The sequence below is a fragment of the Anser anser genome (genome assembly GCF_964211835.1).
Source record: "Anser anser genome assembly, chromosome: 7".
Lineage (NCBI taxonomy): Eukaryota > Metazoa > Chordata > Aves > Anseriformes > Anatidae > Anser > Anser anser.
The window spans coordinates 30272009-30295841 of record NC_139727.1 but is presented as its reverse complement, the minus strand read 5'-3'; the positions used below and the strand labels follow the sequence as shown (position 1 = coordinate 30295841).

Sequence of the window (23833 nt, the reverse complement as noted above, 5' to 3'; positions counted from 1 at the left end):
TCTGATCTACGCTTCCCTGGGACTGAACTGGCCGTGGGGTGTAAATGTAGAGTAACATCACTTACTGGTGGAGGAATCCGCTGGTGCAGGAATTACCCTGCAGATGCAGAGTCTGGCTTTTGGGCTTGCAGCTGCAGCGAAAGTGAGCTGTGAATAAGCAGTTAATTGAAAGCCAAAGTAGCTGTTTACTGACAGAGTAGAAGGGTGTCTTGCCCTTTCTTATGTGTAATCCATGTGAGATCACTCAGCCTTGTTGACCTAACTTGTTTCCAATATTTGTTTGTTTTCCCTTTTCCAGCTGAATTTATATGCCGTGCTTTTCATTCTTTCATTTTTTTCTCCCCCTAAACCCTGCCAGCTTCCTGTACTGCTGATCCTCACTGTTAAACTGCTTCTGTGCTCTTATCCAGCGGTTGTGCATCGCTGATGGAAATCTGATTCTTTTACCAAGCCAGATAAATTCTGCTAACCTTTGCTCAACAAGTAATTGCAGCTTGAAAGAGAAGAGATGGAAGAAACACTACTGGGATAAAGAAGGTTTTACAGGTCTGGAAAAAAAAAAAAAAGATTTAAAATTCTTTTGGGATAGTTAGAGTACAGGTTTTGAGTCAGGAAAAGAGATGCATATTTGTGGAATCCCACTGATTGAATGGGGCTACTTTAAGTCTGCTTAAATTCTTTGCAGGTCTGAGGAGTTCATTGCTTGAAAGAATGATGTGGTTAATAATGCTTTTACTGGCTGAGTTGCTTATAACTGGTTTGTACCTGCTCAGCTTTTTTCCTATTTACATATACTCTGTTATGAATATGTAGTGTCAACACTTTCATTTAGAAAATCATCTTGGTCAAAAGTATAGAACAGGAAAGTATTTTTACTGAGAAGACGAAGCTTTCTCACATGGGAGATTACAGAAAACAGCATAATAACAGTTTAATATTCTGATGTGGCTGCTAATGGCCTCTGACTCTAAAAGCTCCCTACAAACTAGTACAGATTGTGATTACCAAGAATTCCTGACAAATGGCTTGTGTGTGCATATAGTATTAAAAATCTAAATGCATCCAATATAGGGATGGCTAGGGATCAGTGGCTGGAAGAACTGGCTGGCATTTCTCTCATTAATATTAAAATAATTAGTAACATGTAAAAAAGTTTGAAAGGTTAAAAAATGGGGGAAAGAAATGTAGTTCTTTCTGGTTACTTAGAAGGTTCATTCCCTCCTTCTCAAGCTGCCTGTAGATTCAAGAGTGGAGCTGAGAGGAGCCTTCTGACCTAGCTGCCAGAGACAGAGGCAGGGCTGTTTCCACAGAAGGCAATGAGCGTGTCTAAAGAAGGTTGTATAGCTGAGAAAGAAACTGAGGCTCCCTACTTCCATCAGTCTGCCTGAATGCCACTTGTCAGCTTCACTAGGCAGATATCAATTTGACTTTTTTTTCCCCCGGTAGAAAATCCCATTTAGATTCAGAAAATAGAGGAGGGAAGAGGATTTGAAAGTGATCTATGGAAAACTCACTTTGTTAGGAGTGTTTCCACCTGCAAATTATTCTGACAAAATTCCCAACCAGCTGTAGTAGTTAATAACTTTCTTTAAATATTTGAAGAGCAGTCAATCACAAACTGGAAAGGAATTTGATTTAAGGATGCTCAAGATGCTCATGTGAGGAAGGTTAGAACAGCTCTTTATTAACTGCTTAGTATCTGGGCACTGTGCTAATGAGCACTTCAGAAACATCAGAATCACAGTGTAGATTTGCATAGGTTTTTATTGTGAAGAAGTGTTCAGGACTTGAAAGAAGGACCCAGAGTTGTAGCTAGCAGACAGACAGAGGTGATTTATTCTTGCAAAGTAACTGTGGATGTAGGTAAAGCCAGGAAGGGCATAAAGGGAAATGAGCTGAGAGAGAATGTGGACAAAGTCAACGAGGAATGGGAACGTGGCCCTGGCTGTCAGTCCTAAGGAATACTGAGTGATGCCCTAGGTGAGGGGAGAGGTAAGAGAAAGCATCAAGATGCTCACAAAATGCCAGAGACATGACAGCAAAACAAGACAGAGATGGGCTATTTGTAGTATTTCTAAAAATGGATCCAGGGATGTTTATGGCAGCAATTCATTGCTTGGAAACAGACGTTTAATATCTAAGCTTTGTGTAATATATGCAGTTGTGTCTCTAGGGAATTAAACAGCAAGAATTATGTGGATTGCCTGCATAGATATGTATTGCCGTTCAAAAGCTGAATCTTTTTGTTTGTGCTGTTTTGATTAATTTCCTGGATTGAAGCTGCACATGAAAAATGTTTCAAGCCACTTAAGACTGAAGCTGTTACTTGGTAGAAGCACTTTGCAATTGGTTATCAAAACCCTTTTCTGTCTTAGGGCTGAGCTTTCTTTTGGCTTTGCAGGCTGGACAGCTGGATGGGAGAGCACCAGATTGCCCACTAAGGATGGAAAGATGAGTTGAAATTTTTTTCTCTTGCATATGAACTGAGTATCTTGTTGGCAGAAAGCTTTCTCTTCTGACTTGCTTGCAATGTCTCTGTCCTGGAAGCAGCAGAAACCATGTTGTGTTTGAATTCTGTTTTATTCAGAGTAGGAATAGTTCTAATTGGCAGTGCTATTTGTCAGAGAAATGACCAGAAGCCTCAGAAGAGGTCTCTGTTGTGCTCAGAGCTGTGCATCTACATGTCCACCTGGGAATTTTTCTCTAAATTCAATAGCCTTTACATTGTGTGGTGGTGTTAATGTAACTGCTGGAATCCACCTTCAGAAATGAGCATCTGAGCTGGGGAGATGTAGCCCCAGTTAGCACTCTGGGGTGAGGCAGGTTATTTGCAGCTGATTTGGCCATTGTGCTTAATCTACTCTTTGTGCTGCCAATGAGATTGCTTTGAGCCTTTTTCTCAGAAGAGCCGCATGTTTTCACTGCCCAGGAAAGCAAACCGGGAGAGGTGAGATCTCTGCCTGTGACAGCTCCCCATCTAGTTCTCTCTAGATGAACTAATTTTTCCCACAAGGTAAATTCTCATATTCTGTCATCTTAATCAAGGGTCATTACTTTAAAAGACAGTGGACTTCCAAAAGTGGGAAGCAGACATTTTTTGGTACTTCTGTTCTAAGAAATACTCTGCGGAAAAAAGATTGCCCAGGCTGGCAGAATTGGTGTGGTTTGGTACAGGTTTAGCTGCTCGGGTCTGCTTGCAGGCATGGTGTCCTGTACCATGTACTGGAGAAGAAAATGTCATGCAGAGGCTGGTCTGGAGCTGCACTGCATCCCCAACATGCTTTCATACTTGTGTGTGCTGCTGTGCTGGGTGTCAGCAGGGAGCTCGGTGCCCTTTGAGTGCCCCTATGTTTTCCAGAAGCTGTTTGTGGGCTCCTGGTTACTGTGTGGCCCAGCACTTCATGCACCTATCTAGTGGGTGAAGTGTGGGGTCTGGCATAGGGAAATACTTCTGAAGAGCTTATGCATCTAGTGGAAATACGTTATAGGGCACTTCTGGATGCAGTGTACGAAAGAATTAAGATCTCAGCCAGTTAAATTAGAAAGCAAATCCCTAATTATTCAGCAATGTGCTAATAAAGAAAAGGAGGTAATTTGTGAGAAAGTCAAGGCCAGCAAGGGCAATGCCTGTGGTGCAGCTCTGAGTGGTGGAAGAAGTGCACCAGCCCTCATCCCTCCCAAACAGCTGTTATGTTTTCTTCTCAGTGGCTCTAACTGGATGGAGCTTTACTGTAGTGCCCCAGGACCTGGGTTACAGTTTGGCATGTCTGATGGTGTGGGATGAGCTGTCTGTCTGTACCTGAGTTCCTATCTATGGCAAAGGGCCATGAAGGATGTAGAGACTCCCAGTGAAAAGCTGTTTAGGAACAGAGCAGGTTCTTATTTACTGTGCCATGTTACTGTTGTGGGACAGGATAGGAAAGATGGCATCTCTGCTTTTGCCTGGATAGGCATGCTAATTTAATAGGTGTGCAGACCATCTCTGTTCTGAAGAGCTAGGATCTGGGGTTTGGTTTGAAAATCTGTCATGTCCCCTTGAGTTCCAGTGGTTCCAGATGAAAACCTTGCTCATTCAGACTAAGCCCTCAAATTGTTGATACTAAACTGCTACAAATCCCATCTCTGTTGATGTGGAGCTGGCTTGGCTCTGGTAGATTCAGACTTAATTTTTGATTCTGTTCATGCATGTGAAGCATTAACAGCTCAAATCTATGGAAGAGCTGAGGAGCAGAGGTTACTATTTCAGCTGTCTTGCAAGTCTTGTATCCAAATCATGTAATACGGCGGTACAGCAGCACTTGTGTGTGCTTTTTCTACCTGGAAAGTACAACCTACCTCACAAAATGTTACCAACAAAGCAACTGCTGAGAAAATTGGCCTATAAATATCACCTACTGAATGTGACAAGGCATCTGGAGAGGCTGTCTGCAATATGTGCACTTTTCCTGTCTGAGATGGGACTTCAGCTTGCTGCAGGTGAGTTGCTGGAGTCATCTAAAAGGAAGCCATGGCAACAAAATAGGAGCAGTCTGTACAGTGGGAGTGCAATCTTCAGAGTCTCATGACCTGGCTATGCCTAGCCATTCACCTTTGGGTTATTAATATCACTGCTCCTGCCCACACACAACCATCAAAATAAGTTTTGGGTGTGAAGGGATGTGTGACCTGGTTGTGTAAAAGACAAGGGTACAAATTCACAGGGGATATCTGCAGAAGGAATAGGGAAGGGGATGCTTGATTAGAGGGAGGAGATCCCAAAGGAGTGGGTGAAATGAAAGAAAGAAAAGGAAGGATCCAAACCCTGAGTTTTCCACTGATTAATAGCTTTTATCACTGTAGCACAAGAATTTGCTGTTAGTTTTTCAACACCTTGGGAGAATTGTATTAGGCAACTGGAAAAAACTTCTTTAGGTGTTAAAAAATCCACAGACTGGGCAACCTGACCCAGATGGCTTGCATTCAGATGAGACCAAGAAAAGGAGGGAAGTGGGAAAGCAGCGTACCTACATCACCAACTGAGTTGTGAGCAATCTCTTACTCTGGTTCTCCCATTCTGCACACAGTCCACCCTGCTTGCAAAGCGATTGTTTAAATTCACCACTGTGTCACTGGATGTTCTTTATAAATTTGTTTTGCTATTGAAATAAAAAAAACAATCTTGTTTCCAGGGGTGTTCAAGCATTCATTCTCTGAAGATGCAAGCAGAATGTCTGCTTAAAAACAGAATAAACCCCCTGCTTTCTTTTTTTTTAAACTGGAAAGCCAATAGCTCTGCAGTACAAATCCAGAAACACTTCACAGCTTAAAAAAAAAAAGGCCAGTTCAGTGTGGGATGCTAGATAATGCTAAAACAGATAAGCAAACTGACAAGAGTAAGCCCAGAGAATGCATCTCACATTGGACTCTGCCTTACTAGAGAAGGGCTCATTATGTATGGAAATGTGCAAAATGGTATTTGTGCATATTTCAGGAGTGCTGTGTGGTAAATGGCTTTGAACCAGGTCTACTTCACTACTGGAGCTGTAGGAAACTCAGCACAATGATGGAGGGACCCTGACTGGATGTTTGACAAAGCCATTTTTTAACCATGGCGTTCTTTTAATGTATGTGAAAAGGGCCACCTTTTTAAAGAAAAATCTAATGCATTAAAAAGGAAGAGTAAGAGGGGGAGACACACCCAGACATAACTAGAAATAAGCAGATGCAAAATTCAAGTGTGTTTGCTGGCAAAAATAGTTCAAACTGGAAGGATAACAAAAAACACTCTTGAACTTTGTAGATCTTGTTCATTAAGGTCTTCTTTTCCTAATGTCTGCAGTGCTTACTCCTAAAACAGGCTTATGAGCTGGACTGAGTCTGTATTGCGCTGCACGATTTCACTTTTTCTACCCACTGTCATACTTTACATCTACATTACATGGGGCAGGGCTCCTTATGGCACTTGGCTATTATGTTTTACGAAGAGAGCAACATTTTTTGAAGTCACTTACCTGTTTTGCTTATGTCCAGTATTACCAAGAGTAGTTTTTCCATTGATATTTGAAGTTCAAGTGAGGACAAACATTCTTAGAAATCCAGCTCTCCCTGAAGAGAATATAAACTTTACTGTTGATGCTGATGTTAACATGCTTTTTCCCTTGCTGGTCTAAAAGTGTGGTACCAAGAGAAATTGTTATATTCTTAAAGAACCTGGTGCAAAGCTTATTGGAATGCTTCTTGCTGTCTCCTAATGAGCATTAGATCAGGCCTTCATTAGGTTAGAAGACTAAATGAAACATTGCTGAGTCTATTTCTTACTTAAAACTTCCCTGAAATACAGTAGAAAGTTCTCTGTACTCTTGTATTTGTCAAGATGATGGACCAACCAAGGCCACTTCCTAAAATTTATCATTGGCAATATGTGCTAAGTTCTCAGTGGAAGGTCTCAATTACCTTTAATTATGGTAAAACTTTTTTTTCAGATTTAATTAAATATAGATGGAAGTTCTTCCTTAGTAATTATTCCTTGGGAGAATTATTTTAAAGTGGATACATTTCATGAGAAATGTTTCTAAGGGATTCAGCCTTGGCAGAGATGGAAGTTACAGAAGCAAAGTGGGGACAAAAAAAGTAATTTTATCACTTGATATCAAAAAGTTTATCTAACCTTGAGTTATCTTCCTGTGTTCTTAATTGCTGAATGAAATGTTCACCAAGTGCACTTCGGTTTCAAGGAGTTTCTTTGTAAATCGTAGTACACAAAGGCGCCTATAAGTAAGATTTAGTCTTTGTGTTGTGCTTGTGGTCCAGACCCTTTCTACACAAGTGTGGTTTTTCTATGCTGGGCTAAGCAGATACCAGAGTTAGTTCTCTTCTTCCAGGAATGTGCAGTGTGTAGCCTTTTCTGTTTTGCAAAGATGTAGCTTCACTGTAGAGTGTTCTGTAAGAAAATGAGTATCTAAATTCATGTAAATCAGGCTTAATCATCATTGTCCCCCCCCCAGTACTGCAGATAAACACAAAGGCAGTACTTCCATTTTCCTGGAGTGGATAGGGTGGAACAGGAGTCCAGGGAACCTACACAGACAAGCCTAGCTCTGACAGGAAAGTCTGTAGCCAAGTATGGAATTGAGTCAAGTACTCCATAACACATGGTCTTTGAGTAACAGGGCTAGCTTGTCTTTCTGTTGTTTCTCTGACTTTTTGTTCTCATTTTTGTCCTCTGCAAAGGTTTGTTAGTGTGGCACCTCTTTTAATAATCTAATGGAAGGTTTTTTTGTTTCCTTAAATCTCCCCTGGTCAGTTAACACAACCGTGTTAAATCAGGCTGCTTTTGCTTGGTCTTATGATTGCATTGTAAGATGCTGTAGAACAGTTTTCATCTTCACAGTAAAGAGTAAATGGGTCCACACAGCTCCCTAAAAAGCATAAAGTAAATGTAATTGTCCTCATTATCCTGATTACAAAGCTAAAGGTATATTAAAACTTTCTGGTTGAGATAATGAGGGTTTAATATCACTCTCTGCAATTAAGTGCTGAGGTAAAAGTTAAGCTGGTAAGAGAAGCTTCTTGCTAACATCAATGGGAATTGGGAATTTTTATCAAACTGAACTCGTGTATGTTGACATTTTACTGACCTTGCTCTTGCTGCAGTGTTGATATTGCAGCTGTGAGAAAGGTAAGCTGAGATCAAATCAAAAAAAAAAATCTGTTACCTTATCTTGTGCTGGGGTCTTGCTCTTTTTTGGCCTGAACAGTTTTTATTGATCTTCAAGTGCTGTTGTTGCTAGACCGAGCTATGTACGTAGGCTGCTGTCTTCCACTGACATGTCTGACTGGTTTCAAGTTTCATGTAGCATGAGGGTTGCTGGCTGAAGCAGTAATGCTCCTAGAAAAGGGAAGCCTGTGGAGTGTAGATATCAGATAAATATACAGCAATGTCTCTACAATGCAAAAGTACTAATATTTTTTTAGAAATGTTGCATTTAAAATTTAATACCTGTCTGTATTCAATTGGGATGCGTAAGATTTAACGAGCTGCTATTTGGACAGGGAGTCTGTTACACATGCTGTGCAAACAGACATGTGAAAGCACCTTTTGGACTGGTTTGTCTTTCTGTGTTGGGCATAAGGGGAGCCTGCATGATGAACTCAGACTGGACAGTGAGTGTGGAGAAAAGAAATGATCTTAAATGAATTCTGTCTTAAGTAATAAGTAGCACCTAATGTAGAAAATGAGCAGTGACTTGTACAGTCCAAATGATTTAAGGTCTTTTAGAGATCGTATCTGTGCAGGTCTTCATTTAACTGCTGACACAGTTCTCTGAGGTAAGTAGCTACCAGTGATTCTGTTAAATGCTGAATTTTTGTATGCTCTGTTTGTTCCCAAATGTGTAGAGTAGGGGGAATTCTTAAAGTCTACAGGTATGATTACCCTCATGTAGATAACCTTCTGTGCAGCAGTTTGATTTGGAAACTGAGGATGATGTTTTCATACTTACTCTCAAAGGCTCACAAGCACTTGAAAGCCTGCACAGTCTTCAGACCCGTTCTTGCTACGTCTGTTTTGACAGATGAGATGTACTTCCTCTTGGACCACCAGTTTCAAGGGCTTTTATTCATACAGTGGATAGCTGACGAAATACACTGCTTGAAAGGCAGAAAGAGTTTGACTTCACTCTTTGATCAGGAGAAAGGGTTTACAATTACCATCGTATCTAGAACCTTGGATATCTCTGTAACAGAGTCCAAGTTAAATCGGCACCTTGTGTGAAGCTGGAAGAAAGGTGTCATCAAAGATCTTCACCTTACTGAGGTTTTCTGTTCCTACTCATTATCAAGGCTGACAGTGGTCCAGAAGCTGGCTCTACATCTTCAGTCTAACAATGGTACCTTTCCAGCATGTAATCCCACTGCCATGTAAAGGTAAATTAAAGGTACTTGAAATAGGGGAGTTGGCAATGGTTATGAATAAGTGGTTCTTCTAATTTTTTTAAAAGTAAATCCATGCTTGAGCTGACCTGTGATAGACTTGATATTAAATCAAAAAATTCTCTCTGCTGTAGAGGGGCAATAAAAATGGTTCTGTCTTAAACTTTGTTGTGCCAAAAAAAAACCCAAACAACAAAACACAGACCTTCTGTGTAAACCCTGCTCTTTACTTTATTCTAGGTAAGCACGTACTAATAACTTTAATCACTTTGAATATTCATTATTTCATTTATATATAACATTATATAATTAATCACTATACTGTATATATAATGTATTAACATAATAAATAATATAATTTTAATCATTACATATAACGATTGATATTAATCATTATAATTAATAGTAAAATTAAATATGGTAATTATATTAATAATAAACATATTAAATGTATTAATATTAATGATTATATATAATAGGTATCTGGAGTGTGCAAGTGTACAGTTTTAAGAAAAATTCTTGTCAATAGAATCTTCTGAGTCATTTTCCTAGAAAAAGAAAACTTCAATAATAAAAAACAACCTATTAGTCAAGACTTAAAGGGTAAATTAAACCTGGCATTAGGTCAAAAGACATCACATTGGGTTGATAAATATTTCAAATTCAGATTCTTCTATTTACAGGCAACATTTGACTATCTCTAATAGTCTAGCGTAGTTTCATCCATTTATTGCAGTAAAATATACAAATAATATACAATTGCACAGAGTTGTAATGACATCCACAGGGAGTATCTTGTTTTAGCTATACTGATCTCTAAACAATTCTAATGAGATGTAATATGTGTAGAGGAGACCTAGGGTTTTTCTTTTGTAGTCAAAGATATGGAGAGATATCACAGGATATATCTTTCCAATGAAAAGAGCTTAGACTTTGATTTCAGATAAATCACAAGGTAACAGTTTGCAGGCAAAGGACTCATGGCCACTTAGTGAATACATCGCAAACTAAATCTGAAAAAGCCAATCTGCTCACAGTTGTAGAACAAGTGTGTGGAGATGACCTTGGGAAAGGCCCACGAGAAGTGTTTTGCTTAGAAAGATTGAATGTGCCAGCTTGAGAGCTCCAGACTCCAATATTGCTCTGTTTGCATTTAGTGCTGAGCCATTCTCTCATAAGCAGAGACATACCATGGAGCTTTTGGCAGTGGTGGGAGACCCATTTTAATCAAAGCAGTCTCTTTCCCTCTGTGTCAACCTCAATTCAGTTTGAGTACCTGGAATAGCAAATTAAATTCACATCACTAAATTCTTGTTTCCTAGTGAGGATAGGGAAGGGTTTGGGGACTTCATTTGCCAAAATGTTTGTGGGAGATGAGGAAAGGTATATGAAATTATGGTGTTCATGCGACTCAATCTCCAAAATGTTGTAGCTCCTATTGTCACAAAAAAAAAAAAGCTTAGTGAGACAGCCATCGGAATCAACGTGACTTTTTGACTCAGTTTTTCTAACCTTCAATTTTTTCAAATATACTGGAAGATAATTACATTTCACTAGGACCAAGGAAAAAGTAATAATAACAAAAACAGTCACTTTCACATTAAAATCACAAATGTCTTTTCATCTGATTACAGAAAACTGTCTGTTTTTCCATGCTGTTCTCTGACCAGGGATAGCACTACTGGGTCACGTATATTGAGCTCAAGGTAATTGCTTTTGTTAGGAGATTCTCTTGAGTGTGCAGAAAATGTTTTTGAAAAGGGAGGCATTGTTTTGGGAAATTGTAGCTGTCTTCCTTCAAGGTATCATCAAAACAAGAGTGCCTACATTTGTCATTTCCTATTGAAAAACTCTCAAGTTGTTAATGGGATTTGTTTTCAAATGTTTTAACAGACTTCGGTAAAGCTTCTGCTCTCAACTTAAATGCTGCTCAAAAGCCCTGTTTGCTGTAGTGATGGTAAGCTGACAGGCCAATAGGAAACAACGGGTTTATCTGCTATGTTAGTGGCATGGATTATGTGAAGGGCATTTCATAGCATGCCTTGTTGAGGGTGAGGAGGAAATATATCCTGAATATTTTTCATATTTTCATTGATTATTTTTGTCAGTCTCAAATGCAGATAGCAACAGGATTGTTATATATTAAAATGCCTGTAGTAGCATTGGACTTCCTAGCAGCACTGAGACAGCTTTTTTTTCCTTCCAAGTTGGATTAGTGTCTCTTTATTGCAAACTACATTAACCCACCAAAATACTTCCTAGGTGGAGAAATGCTGGGGGGGGGAGGGGAGGGGGGTGTTGAAATGATTTTAAATTTGTGCTGAAAAATGCACAGCTGCATGTTATTTGCAACAGAGCTTGGGAGCACAGAAAGAAATCTCCAAGTTGTGTGACTGCCAAGAGGTATGAGCACCTGAACTGTTCATGCCTCATCCTTTTTGGGTCCTTATAGGTTAGCAGCTAGGATCACTGAAGATTTCTGAAAATGTTGAGCTGTGTAAAGTTGTCCTCTGTGTTGAAGAGCTCAGGTCACTACTCCAGTTCTCTTTTTCTCCCCCAAGGAGAAAAAAAGGCAAACAGCCCTATTAGTATCAAATGAGGCAATAAAGTTATTGTCATTACTTCCAAGGTGCTCTAATGTTCTTGGAATACTGGGTCTGAATTCATACCAGCTAGAAGCAGTATCTTTTTTTATATATTAATATAAATAAAGCAGTACCAGTAGAGCTCTTGAGACCTCTAGAGTTTGACCAGCAAAGTTGATGGGAAAAAGGATAATAATGTCTGACATACAAGAAATTGAATCAAGTTGTTTACATTTGGATTTTCCAGCCTGAAATATATGTAGATACTCTTAAAAACATAAGGTCCAGAGCATTTGTTATCTGAAGCAAGCTACAATTTATTGCCTTAGTGAGATCCTGTTAGCCAGATCTCTGTGTAGATGTGTTTTCTTTCCAATCATTTTGAGCTTTCCCTGTTTTTTCTCCGCTGACAGTTCTGTCCACCAATTCTGTAATTACTGTCTATCATTTTAAGTGACGGGCTAAGGTCCAATATCTAAGGTCAGGGCCATGAACATCTGACTTCCCTTGAGAGTAGAACTGGCTGAGTAGGAAGAATATTGATTCACTGAGTAGCTCAACCAAAAAGACGGAACACTTTCAAATGCTTTTGACCTAATAGTGTCCAAGCATCTCTACTTGAAGTAAGTTAATGAAGGGGTAAATCATATCTTGTATGAATCATGCATCAAATCACAAAACAAGAGAGACTTTGAAAAAGAAGCCCAGAGGCTAGGTGCTCAGTTCTGGAAGCATGTCTGAAACAGGGTTTAGATTTAAAGAAATTGCAAAACTGTGTGAATTTGACCCATGTCTGAGTGGAAACTGAACTGCCTTTGTGGCTACTGCAGTGGGTCTGCACTGTTTTACTTTTCATTTACATGCTCCTACTCAAAATGAAATCTAATTCACACAAAGGGAGAGCCTGTAACTTATCCTTCCCTCAGATGATATCATTTAATTTAGAGAGGAAAATCATTACATTTCCTTTCCAGTTATTTCTTCTTCCTTTCACACCCATACTTGTAGACTTGTAACCCTCAGTTGACTACTCTTTTCATCATTGGGTAACAGCCTTGATTACAAAGTACTAAAAACTTCCCAAGCTACCTAAAAGACATTGCAGATGATGTAGAAAAAATTACCTCCCTCACATCTCCTTAAAAAAAAAAAAGCCAAAGATGGTTCCATTATATCATTTGTGACTGGGATTTAAGATGCTTCTGAGAACTGAAGTGTCCATCTCCCATCTGATGGAAATGTCACTTTGGAATCTGCTGGTATTTGATTATCTGAAACCCTTGAAATCTGTGTTTGTGTCTGTGGTATGAATGAATGATGTGGAAATGTCAAAACAGCTTTTTATATGATGAACAGTAACAGAGAAGCAGAATAGTGATCTGAAAAGACCTTTAAATGTCTTGGCTGAGTTTAACTTTCTTGGCAAATTAGATACAAATAACTAAAACAGACTGTCCTGCAGAAGGGAAAATGTGCCATGCAAGATGTCCTAATCTTCTGTGTTATCCATTCTGATACTTTTATCCTTGAACATGAGCAATTCATGTTCAGGAAAACCAGAAATTTATGTTCAGAAACTGAGGAAGATGGTTTCACTGTGACAGACAAGCATTTTTTGAAACAGCTCAGTACTGGTTCCTTCAAAAGTATCTAAGTGCTTTCTGTTGCCCTTTTTGCAAAGAAATAGAAGGGGAATGGAGAAAAGTTCTAGCTATTTTTGTGAAAGTCCAACAGAAATGTTCCTGTCTTCATTTTTTTTATTTAATCTTGGTTAGTAGGAAACTTGTGAAATGCTGCTGACTAGCAGATCACTACTCATGTCCACATGATAGTTAACCATTGCCAGATAGATGAACAGTGAACAAAAAATATAGTCTGGATGGGTTAGAAATGAATATTTTTTTTTTGCATGCACTGAGCTGTTTTATTTCAAGTTTTATATTTTATCTCTTTATTTCCTTCTGTTTGTCTGCTCTCCCTGGCATTCACAGCACACCAACTTTTTAATGAGCTGCTGTAGAGCAAAGGGGTCCAAGGCCAAACATGAGTCTTCATCTTGGGTGGAAAAGGGAATAATTAAATGCTGAAAAGGTGGTGCAGTCAGATGGAGTGGAAATGAGGGCAAAAGGGATAATGAACAAAGTGAGGGCAGTTTTGATAAATCTCTTTAGGAGGGGGTTGTGACGGCCAAAGCCACTCTCTGATGTGACATGGTTTTGCTGTACTTTTACACACCACTGACTGAGGGGAATGTTCACAAAATCTTGAGCAAGACTGCATACAACTTGCTTTGTCTCCTCAGGTTGGATGTTACATGGAGAGAAAGTGACCTTATACCTTAAAAGGCAATGTATAAAATGCTGATTTTTTTCTGCTTCAGAGGCAGATCAATTAAGGGCTTTTGTGCTGTATTTCACTTGTGCTCCTAGAGGTTGAGAGCAGCATAAATATTTGAACACTTCTGTTATTATGGTCAAGCAGTACAGGAGGAAGCTAAGCCACGATTAGGATGGGATATTTGGCAAATGTGAATGTATGGGAAAATAAGTGGGCTGTGACATGAAAGAAACTGTTGCAGGTAACTTTTCTGAAGTGATACCAGATCTGGTGTAGCAGGCAATAGCTCAAGGGCAGGGCTTGCATTCAGAGGGACCTAGGGAGGTTAGAAGAATGGACCAACAGCAAACTTATGAAATTGAGCAAGGGCAAATGTGAAGTTCTGAGTCTGGGATAGAATCAACCTCTGCAGCAATATGGGCTGGGGACAGGCTGGATGCAGAGTAGGTCTGCTGAGAAGGACTTGGCAGTTTTGGCAGAGAGCAACCTCAATGTAAGCCAACCATGTGCCTTGGTAATGATGATGGCTAACAGCATCCTCAGCTGTATTAACAGGAATACAGTCAGTAGATCCAGGGAAGTAGGCATCCTCTGTTCAGAAATCATAAACTGTGGTCAGCAAGGGTTCTCAGGAGGGAACTGCTAGAGGAAGAGTTCATAAGTGATATATTTTTGAAAAATTCAACCATGAATTTCTGGAGTGTGAAGGACTACTTCTGCTACCTTGGCTGAAGCACTTTGATAATGGAGATGAAGGACATGTGCAAGACTAGGAGCAGCTGCCAAAGGCCATCCTAGGACCTCAGAATGAAGAATTATCTGGCTGGACAGCAGGGCCATCAATGAAAGGAAGAGGGCCTGCTATGGGAAGGATCAGGCATTTTAACTGAGTCACTTTTGCAGGTACCTGTGGCCACAGTTGTCATCTGACAGCTGTGACACTCCCACCCATCCCCTGTATCTGGCTAGATATGGGGAGCCTACTGTATCCAGGTTGGAGATAAGGACAGCTTTTTGTCAAAAGCAGGAGTTTCCACTTGAATTCAAATTTCTGTTGAAAGATATTCCTAATTAACTGAACTGTGCATAGGGAGTCAAAGGCATTTTAGAGCAAAGCTGGCACCTTGCTGTCTGTTCTGGCAGCTTTTGAGACCATATGCTAATCGAGACTGCCTGGAGATGTAGTGAGGTTGAAGATGTATCTGGCTTGATGGAGATGGATGTTCAGCCCCAGATCTATCACCTGTTGCCACTCCTTGGTGGTGAGCACTGGTCAATCTGTGACCATGTGTCAGTGATACAGCCATGGTTTTGCCTGTGGTTCTGGACTTCTGTAACCCTTCACTCTCTTGGATGAAAGATGCAAGAGCTAACCTTTGTTCTAAAACTAAATACTTCATTTCACCAAAGACACTGTACAAAGGAAAAAGAACAAGATTTGCTTTTTCTGTCTCCTTTAAAGGCTGCCAAACATTGCCAAAGATCTCCAAGAAATTCAATCTTCCATCCCCATCTTCTTTATCATCATCTGCTGATGTGCGAATGTAGAATGTGGGGCTTGGGTTTATAATGACTATTTTCTGACTTCTTCTTATCCTGAGCAAATGCAATAGGAGCTGTATATACTGATTCATGGAAAGAAAACCAGCTCAGGCATCTTCTTGGGACTGACCATGTTGGTTTGAGGGTTATGTGGACTCTGACTCCCCACAGCATTTCTGAGCAGCAGGGAACATGCTTGGAAGAGAAGACAGAATCCTATGCCTTGTTTCTAGGTTTGCCTCCATCTCTTTGTAGGGAACAGTAGCGGGGAGAGCTTCAAGGGAGATCCTCAACTGCCTAAAAGATTGAAGAGTTTAGACTAGCCAGATTAGGGCATGCTAGTGTTTATGACCAACCTAAGGACAAGAGTAGCTAACACTTGCTAACCACCCATTCCTGGCTCACTGGCATAATGTAGATCGTCTTAGAGATAGATCTGAAAGGGTAGCTTTTGTCATGCATGTTGGAAATAGGCAAAATTAATTTTCCTAGATCCATGTTAGGATGCTGTGACAACCCAGTTTTTATTACTTTATGCTGTCAGCATGAGTGTTGAAAATAAAACCAGCCAAAGCCCGGAGATATAGATTTTCAAATAGTTAATCTATTAAAAAAATTAAATGGGGAAGGATTAGCAACAAACAAGGAAACGTAAATTTCTGGAAGACCCATCAATTTGCCAGGATTTGTCACAGACACCTCTCCAGGAAGAGCACAGCTATCTAAATCTCAAGGCATGACTACTATAGTGCCAAGAAGAGGTATTTGGAAAGAATGTGCCCTATACTAATGTACTGAAATGATCCTAATTATTCCTGCTTCTCATAAGAACTAATTAACCAAAGAATAGGGTCTCATGCAGAAGTGGCTACCTACTTTCCAGGGTCTCAGTTACCTTCTTTCACCCAAGGCTGTTAGGAAATATTGGCTAAGTCAGGCAGAGTGGGTTCACATATCTTTACGTTGTTGTTTATCGGCTGTAGCAATTGTCAGCTTTCAGGAAAAGAACAAACAACAATGTGTAATTAGCTCAATTTTTCTAGTCTGACTTTACTAGCCATTGTTGTAAGGGAGCTAAATAGGATGGTCTCTTGGCTCTTGCCTCTTTAAATTCAGGACAGCTAGCTGCATCTTTACTGGGAGATATTTTGTCTCTGCCAATTAGTTCCCAGCTGGAAAGAATATTCAGCAAATAGTTACTTTTTTTTCATGTTGTGTATCATTGGGTGTTTAAGTTACTTTTGTGGCAATAGCCTGTTTCTGCATAGAAGTGTAAGGTTTCCTGGGAAAAGTGAAAATTATATTGACCATTCAGGTAGCTAAATTAGAAACAGGCTTAATATTGCTAGGTAAGGATTGGAACAAAATATTCAAGGACATAGTAGATTCAGTATCTCGTGAAACCTTTGTCAACATTGGTACTTCTCTGCAAGAGATCTTCCAGACCAAACAAGCTGTTGGGTTTAATGTGAGAGTCTAAAGGATGTATTACAGAAAAAGGCAGATAACACCATTACAACATCCTTAAACGCTGTGGATCTGATTAAATTGCAGTGATTCAGTAGACAGAGTCTCTCTGGTGTGTCCAGCACTGATACAACTGAAAGTTTAAATAAGGAGCTATAGCATTTTATAGAACAATCAGCTCCTTATCAAAAAAAAAAGAGCTAAAAGTTCCAGTATTTTCAGCACTTTACTTTTCTCTTATGTCTCTAGTGTAAATTCTTATGTTTTTCCTTCTATACCTTTGCTTTAGTAGTCTCTTCCTTGTGGATACATCTTTATTCCCTGAGTGGCTCTTGCTGGCTTGCTACATCACCAACTTGTCATGATGTCACATATTGACATGTGGAGGCAGAAAGGTGTGATGTTGGGAAGGATGTAACAGGTTAGGGAAAAGCACAGGGTCGGGGAGAGAAATGTAAGCAAATACAAGGCTTCAAAGTGATTCATTGTTTTCTGCCTTCAGGTTTGGCCTGTGCTTGAACCATATGTTTAGTGATTCTCATTACCTTATGGGTTTCACATAATGATTCTTAAGGGGAATAAAGAATGCAAGAAGAGCTGAATTGGTGGCCTTTGAGCTCGAGGACTTGCTGAATACTGAACAGTTGCTTCACTCCTTATTTTTATTACTTCCTGTAAACCTTTAAAACCTTACCTCATGTTTTAAGTGACAGCCAAAATAAATAAATCAGTTCTTTGGGCTGATGTTTCTCCCGTAACTTCTGATTGTACTAACAAGAAGGCAAGAGTAGTGTTGCACAAAACATTAGAAAATGTTTTTCAGGTTATTTTTTAGGTTACAATTTAATTAAGAAAATCACAGATATTTTCATGAGTGGAAATGGTGAATAACGCAGTGAAGAACTCAGTGCTTTGAAAAAGATATGACAACTAAAATTTTAAAATTCTTTTTAAATGTGAAATCATTGAAAAGTAGGGCTGGAAGAGATCACGAAAGATCGTGTAGCTCATGTCTCTGCCCTGTGGCAAGAGCACCTCAACCTGACCTGTTTCTGACAGAAGTGCATTCAGCCTCATCTTCAGGGTGTCCAGGCTACTGAAAATAGACACTCCACAGAAGTCTCAGTAACCTATTCCTATGCTTCACTTTTACTTTGTAAGCAAAGTTTCTCTTAATATCTAGCTTGTATTTTCTTTGTAGGCACTTTAGATTGTGATTCCTGTCCTGCACACTGCAAAACTGAACAGTTTGTGCTCTTTGAAAAAACTGCGCCAACACATTTTAGATAGGATTAGGATAATGCATTAGGATGATTTTAAACATCCTGATTGTTGTTCCTCATCAGTTCTGCTTTTTTTTATATCAGTAATTTATTAATCCATTACAAGTTCCTGTTCCTCTGACAACATGTTTAATGAGAATCAGCTTTTCTTTGTCTCAATCTCTTTCAGTGAAATGGATAAAATAGTAACACTAGCGTAGTAACATTTCTATTACTATGGAATAGATGGAATATGGAAGGAGGAACACATCATAAATATGGTGAAGAGATGAAGAAAAGTACTGAAAAGAGATGCTGGGAAGAAAAAAAAAAAGCCACCTAAAAGCTGTCTCTGAAATTCTATCATTTTTATTGCATAATTGGGCATTATTGCTGACAACTCCTCCCTTATGATTTCCTTTAAGTTTGAGCATCTGGACGGGTGTTGCACAACAGCCCAGTTTTCTTCTCCCTATACAACAGAGTTTTGATTAATTAATCATTACTTCAGTTTGAATAATACATTAAAGATGCACTTGAATCTGCTTGGAAAAAATACTAAAAAAAAAAACAATGAAAGGAAATATTGCTCTGGCTTCTGAAAGGATGTGCTTATCAAATGGTAAGGTAGTTGTAAAAGGTAAATGCGTCACTGGTCAGCCTGTGTTTCTTTTCCTGCTTGTTTATGTAATTTCTGTACATTGAGTGTGGTGACAGGCACTTCCTCAGTAACTAGTCTTAGCAGCATTAAGAGCAGAAGAAGAAATAACCAGGCACTGAATGCAGAAATGAGGACTGGTGCCTGGGTCATTCTGATTGCTGAAGCATTTGGGTGTGAGAAGAGCTTGGCCATGCAAATCCAAGGGGCATCTGTACCTAAGCTCAAGAGACAGTGCTCTCCTCTCCCTAAGGAAAGAACTGTGGAGAAATCCAGACCCAATGCAAAACTAATGTTGCTGGTCTTGTGTGGCAAGATCATTAAGGCACAGAATGTACCTGGGGGCCCTGATTCAGATCTGCCTTCCCCGGTGACCAAACAGAAGACCTTTCCAGTCTTTGCATAGACCAATACCTGATATCAGATGTGACGCTTTGCCAAAAGCCCCTAGCCTGAAAGCCTGCAAAGATGAGCCCGAATATCTCCTGTGATCTCACCAGTGTGAAGGCACTCCTAGCTTTTAACCACAAAAGCTCTTGCTAGAGCTTTCCTCCCCCCACACCCCTTTAATCCATTTTCAAGCCTAGCAATGCCTCATGTTTACCCAGCAGGCCCATGTGAAAAGGTCAGTTTTATTTCTTTGACCTTTTTCATCTTGGTAAACATTGGCAGCTGGAGGTCCTCACTGCAGACATGTCAGCTGCAATGAAATGGTGTTACAGGTAATGACATGCATACAGAGCATCTCTGACCTCTCTGCTGTTTGCCTATCAACTCAGAAGTCATCCTGAAATCTTAGCCACTGCAGAAGCAAGGAGACTGATTTGCTTTCAAGGAACATACAGGTGGACTTTATTTCCCTTTCTCCTTTCACTTGGGAAGTGGGGGGTATTATTTGTGTTTTTCCCCTTTATGAGTATTTAAGATCTTAACTCAAAATCTTAGAGGTATAGATGTACTTAGTACTAGTGTGTAGCTATATGTTTTGTTCTTGATGTCTTAGTCCCCATTTGTTAGCTTATGAGGATTTTTTTACTAGATAATAATGCTTTCCTAGTATAATTAACTTTTTCTCTGAACTGGGATACTATGTCTGGAACTTACGTGGACTGAAGTTTTGGTGAGGATGGAGGGGAAATAAAGAACAAGGTGTACCCACTGAGATTTAGATTGTGGCATTATATCAGAATCAACCATAACAAATTCACTAAAACTAATGCTGCTGCTGTGGAAGCAAAGAGACAGCGTGAACACCATCAGAAGCAGACTTTTGTACCACTTCAGTTTTAGATTTATTCCCTAGCATCTTCTGATCTTTCTTTGGATTTCTTAAGACTGACATTAAACAGGTACCAGTGTCTTTGATGCCAAGGTTAATCTGTGGCTATGTATTACCTTCAGCCACTGCTCCAAATCCTGTAGTTCCTCTCAGTGGGAACATGCATGGGTATGGAGGAAACATAAGTTGTCATATATTAGGGCTGCAAGTGCTCCTAGGTTCAGTGGTAGTCACCCAATCCCCATTAGATAACTGTTTTTCTACCTATCCCGTGCAAAGCAGCTCTCTTACTACCTTTGGTTTCTTGTGTATGTGAGTATCTTCACTCACTGAATTATCTTCAATGTTCAATGTGCAGAGTGTTTTTCATCTTCTGCAATGTAGTGAATAACTTGTTGATAAATTTTGATAAAATTTTGACAAATTTTATGGTTAGATTAGTACCATGCAAAATGTAGGTTTCTCTGGGTAAAATCTTTGGCTTTATGTTGTATTAATGATCTGGTACTAAACTTTCAAAAAACAAAATAATCTCTAAAAACAAAACAATTTTTGGGTAATGATTGGAACACTCCTGGGAACTCTATAAGTCCTTTTGTCCCTTGGTAATACTTCACTGTGGTTGTTGCATTTTTAATATTGGGTTTAAGATAGTGACATGCTCTGATCATTTCTGTTGAATGCATGAACATCTGTTTTTTTGTTGTGGTTTAGTGTTGTTTGCTGTTGGCTGGGGATGAAAGGAGAGATCAAACGGTTTGAAGCTGGCTTTTGTTTTTTTCAAAGTTGCCTTTGTTCATAAGCTACAGCCCAGGAACTATGCAGCAATTCTAATTGTGACTGAGAAGCATTGATAGAAAGGAGGAAAATGTGACTGAAGATATAGTCACTGTGCTAACTCAGCAGTGCGAGAAAAATCTTAAAATTGCACCATAAAACTGTGCAAGCTTTACCTAATGGAGAGATGAGGTTGTAGAAAGAAAGCGCTTCATTGTGCAATCTGCGCACGCTGCATGGTAATTAGAGACCTGCCACTTTGCCCAGGAACTGAAAAGAATTTGGTATTCTTTGCCTGGTGACCCAAGGGTGAGGATGTAGGTCCTCTGACCTGTGACAGTTCTAAGTGAGGGGGAGGAAGTGAAACCCCTGTGCCTATAGTTTATCGTAACCTAAATTGAAGCCAACATCCTCTTAGCAGGTCATGGTTTGTGGGCTTTCTGCTTTGTCCTTCCTCTCTTCGAATATTTTTGTATTTCATACAGTAACTTGATAGTGGTTACCTCATGTCATTAAACAAAAATGTCAAAGAAAGGCCATTCCACCCTGTGCATTTAATGATATATGTTTGAAGATGAATAGATGACGAGCTTCAATGTCTAGCGAGAAATCGGAGAACTTTGGATGCTGAAATGGGTGATTAACGCATCTGAAAGTATGAACAACTGCTTGCTTGCTCGGAGTGATGTACTCTTGCAAGCCTGATGAATATCATTTCATGACATGCGTTGTATGTGTCTGGCTAAAGCTTTCTTTAAATACCTGCCACATCTCTGTGTTTTGGAGAGAATGTGCTGTCAGCTCTGGCAAATGGAGAGATCACTCTGCTAGACTTGTACTGAACAAATACTACTTTTAAATGAAGACACCTATGTTTAAAGTTAAGCAAGAAAAATCTGTCCTACTGCAAAAGCTACTGCCTGAGCTCCCACTGGGCAGAGAGGAGATGATATCACTCCCAAAGTATGAGTCATAAAACATGTTGGGTGAGTCAGAAAATGTCATAGAAGTTTTTATAAGTATAAATGACTTTTTCCTCCAGAAGTGCCTCTCTTACTGTTGTCAAGAAAGTGTCAGGACAATCACTTTAGATTCCTGAAGTCTACCTTAATTTCTAAGAGCCGTAGTCTACCCTTAGTGAATAACTTTACTTATAAGCTAGAATTTGGGTCGAGGGGGTTGTAAGTACACCATCTCTTTAAGTTTTGAAGCTGGGGATTTGGCGCCAGAGTTTTGGGCAACACGAAGTCTGGTGTCTGCATGCTCAGTCTGCCAGTCACTCACCATCAGGGAGGTTGTTCCCATGGCCTGTTTGCTAAAAGTTGCACTTTTTCCCCACTGTTATGCTTAAGAATATTCTAAGTTGATTTTGAATAATGTTTAAACTGCAAGAATTGTTAGAACTAAGATGATATTCAGTCTTGGTGTTCACAAAATCCTTTTGACTGTGTCACTGCACCCTCCACTTCAGGGGGGATGTTTGAGGGTGGAAAGAGAAAAAGAAAAACACAACTACGCTATACTACACTATGCAGCACTGCAAGAAGAAGAGAACCTGGAAGTAGAATGGGATAAACATACTGGTGGTGTTACTTAGGGGTGGATCTGGTTTGTTTAGACTTTGTTAAAACAAAGGGATGAATTTACAGAGGCAATTACCTCAATGGGAATGTGGCCAGGGTATTGGATTAACATTAATGGAAAAAAAAAAAAAGTAGTAGTCTGGATCTTTAACGATTCTTGGGGTTAGGACCTTGGCTTTCACATCTGTTCTGAAAGATAATTTTTGAAGCACTGCAGAAGGTAACTTTGGTTCAGTATTGACTTAAACGGGAAAAAATGCTGTCCTGATATTTTGAAAATAAAAACAAAAAACCATTATAAAACATTATATTGGTTGTCATGATACTGTAGAGTAGGGTGGGGTGTACAGAGTTATGGATGGGACTGATCCTTCACTTCTTGCTAGTCCCAGGGTGCAGGACATAGCACTGTTTTGCTCTGTGCATAGTTGCACTGAGTTCTTATGACAAGAACTGCCCTAAGGGGCTATTTCTAAGTACTAAGACATAGCTGAACGTGGTCAGACTTGTTCTTGCTGATGTGAGATTCATTTGACTTTGTATTTCCAACTCAGTGGCTGTAGAGATTTGTCACCATATCATCAGTATAAAATCTGCTTTGCTCCTATTGTCCACAAATTAAAGATGCACCAATTACACTGCACAGTACCAGAACCCCACTATTTCCACATTTCCAGTCCTCTGTGAGGGGAAAAGCAAATTTGCGAAGCAGCTTATTTTTCACACAGGGAAGTTCTAATTTAATATCCTTGGGAAGGTAACGTATAGAAGAGTTTCAGCTTCTCTAAGCACTGGACTGCAAAACCTTCTCTATTAAAAGCTTCCTTGGACTTGATCAATTCATTTGTAACCTCTCTAAGTATGAATATAAATGCTGCCCACCTGATTAGCTTGCTTTACAGTACTTCAAAAGCTTTGCTAAAACTGTTCAAGGTAATAAATACCTAATGAGCACTGAGCCTCCTTCCTTGACAAATAAATAAATAAAGCTAAGCACAAACTCTAGGTAATGCTTTCAATCAATCAGCATAAATTCTTCTTTGGCTGCAAAAGGGAAACCTGAGATGATAAAAATGTAGTTGCTTTGGATGTGCTACACTGATTATATTATTTCTTTCCTCACCCAGTAATAAGGACAAACACGAGTCATTTTCTTTCCTATACCAGTTCAAATGCATTCTGCTGGTAGTCTCATATCCTCTTCTGGTCTGTAGTACTTGCAACATTGCTATATTAATATTTAAAGTCATGTGGCCTGTTGGTATTAAGTTTATTGAACTGTAACATTTTCATGAGAATAAGTCAAGACTCCAGAAAGAAAACCTTTTACTTGCTTGTGGTCCTGTTGCAATTCTTTAATTCTCTCACACAAGTAACTGCTTGAGCGAGTGATGTTGTTGGTACTAGGTCTATTTTTGAAATATTCTTATAGA

At 39.5% G+C, this 23833-nt stretch overlaps 1 protein-coding gene across 7 annotated transcripts in view; it reads left to right on the top strand.

Moving 5' to 3' along the window:
• LOC310902604 (VPS10 domain-containing receptor SorCS1-like) overlaps positions 1 to 23833 on the top strand; it is a 292328-nt gene that overhangs the window by 37864 nt on the left and 230631 nt on the right. Inside the window, exon 3 of one of the 7 annotated variants that reach the window (XM_083844430.1) lies at positions 2402 to 2451. The exons of the other annotated variants lie outside the window; for them this stretch is intronic. Coding sequence (XP_083700556.1) covers positions 2402 to 2451 — 50 coding nt within the window. The remainder of the gene's footprint in view (positions 1 to 2401; positions 2452 to 23833) is intronic. 7 annotated transcript variants of the gene reach the window in all.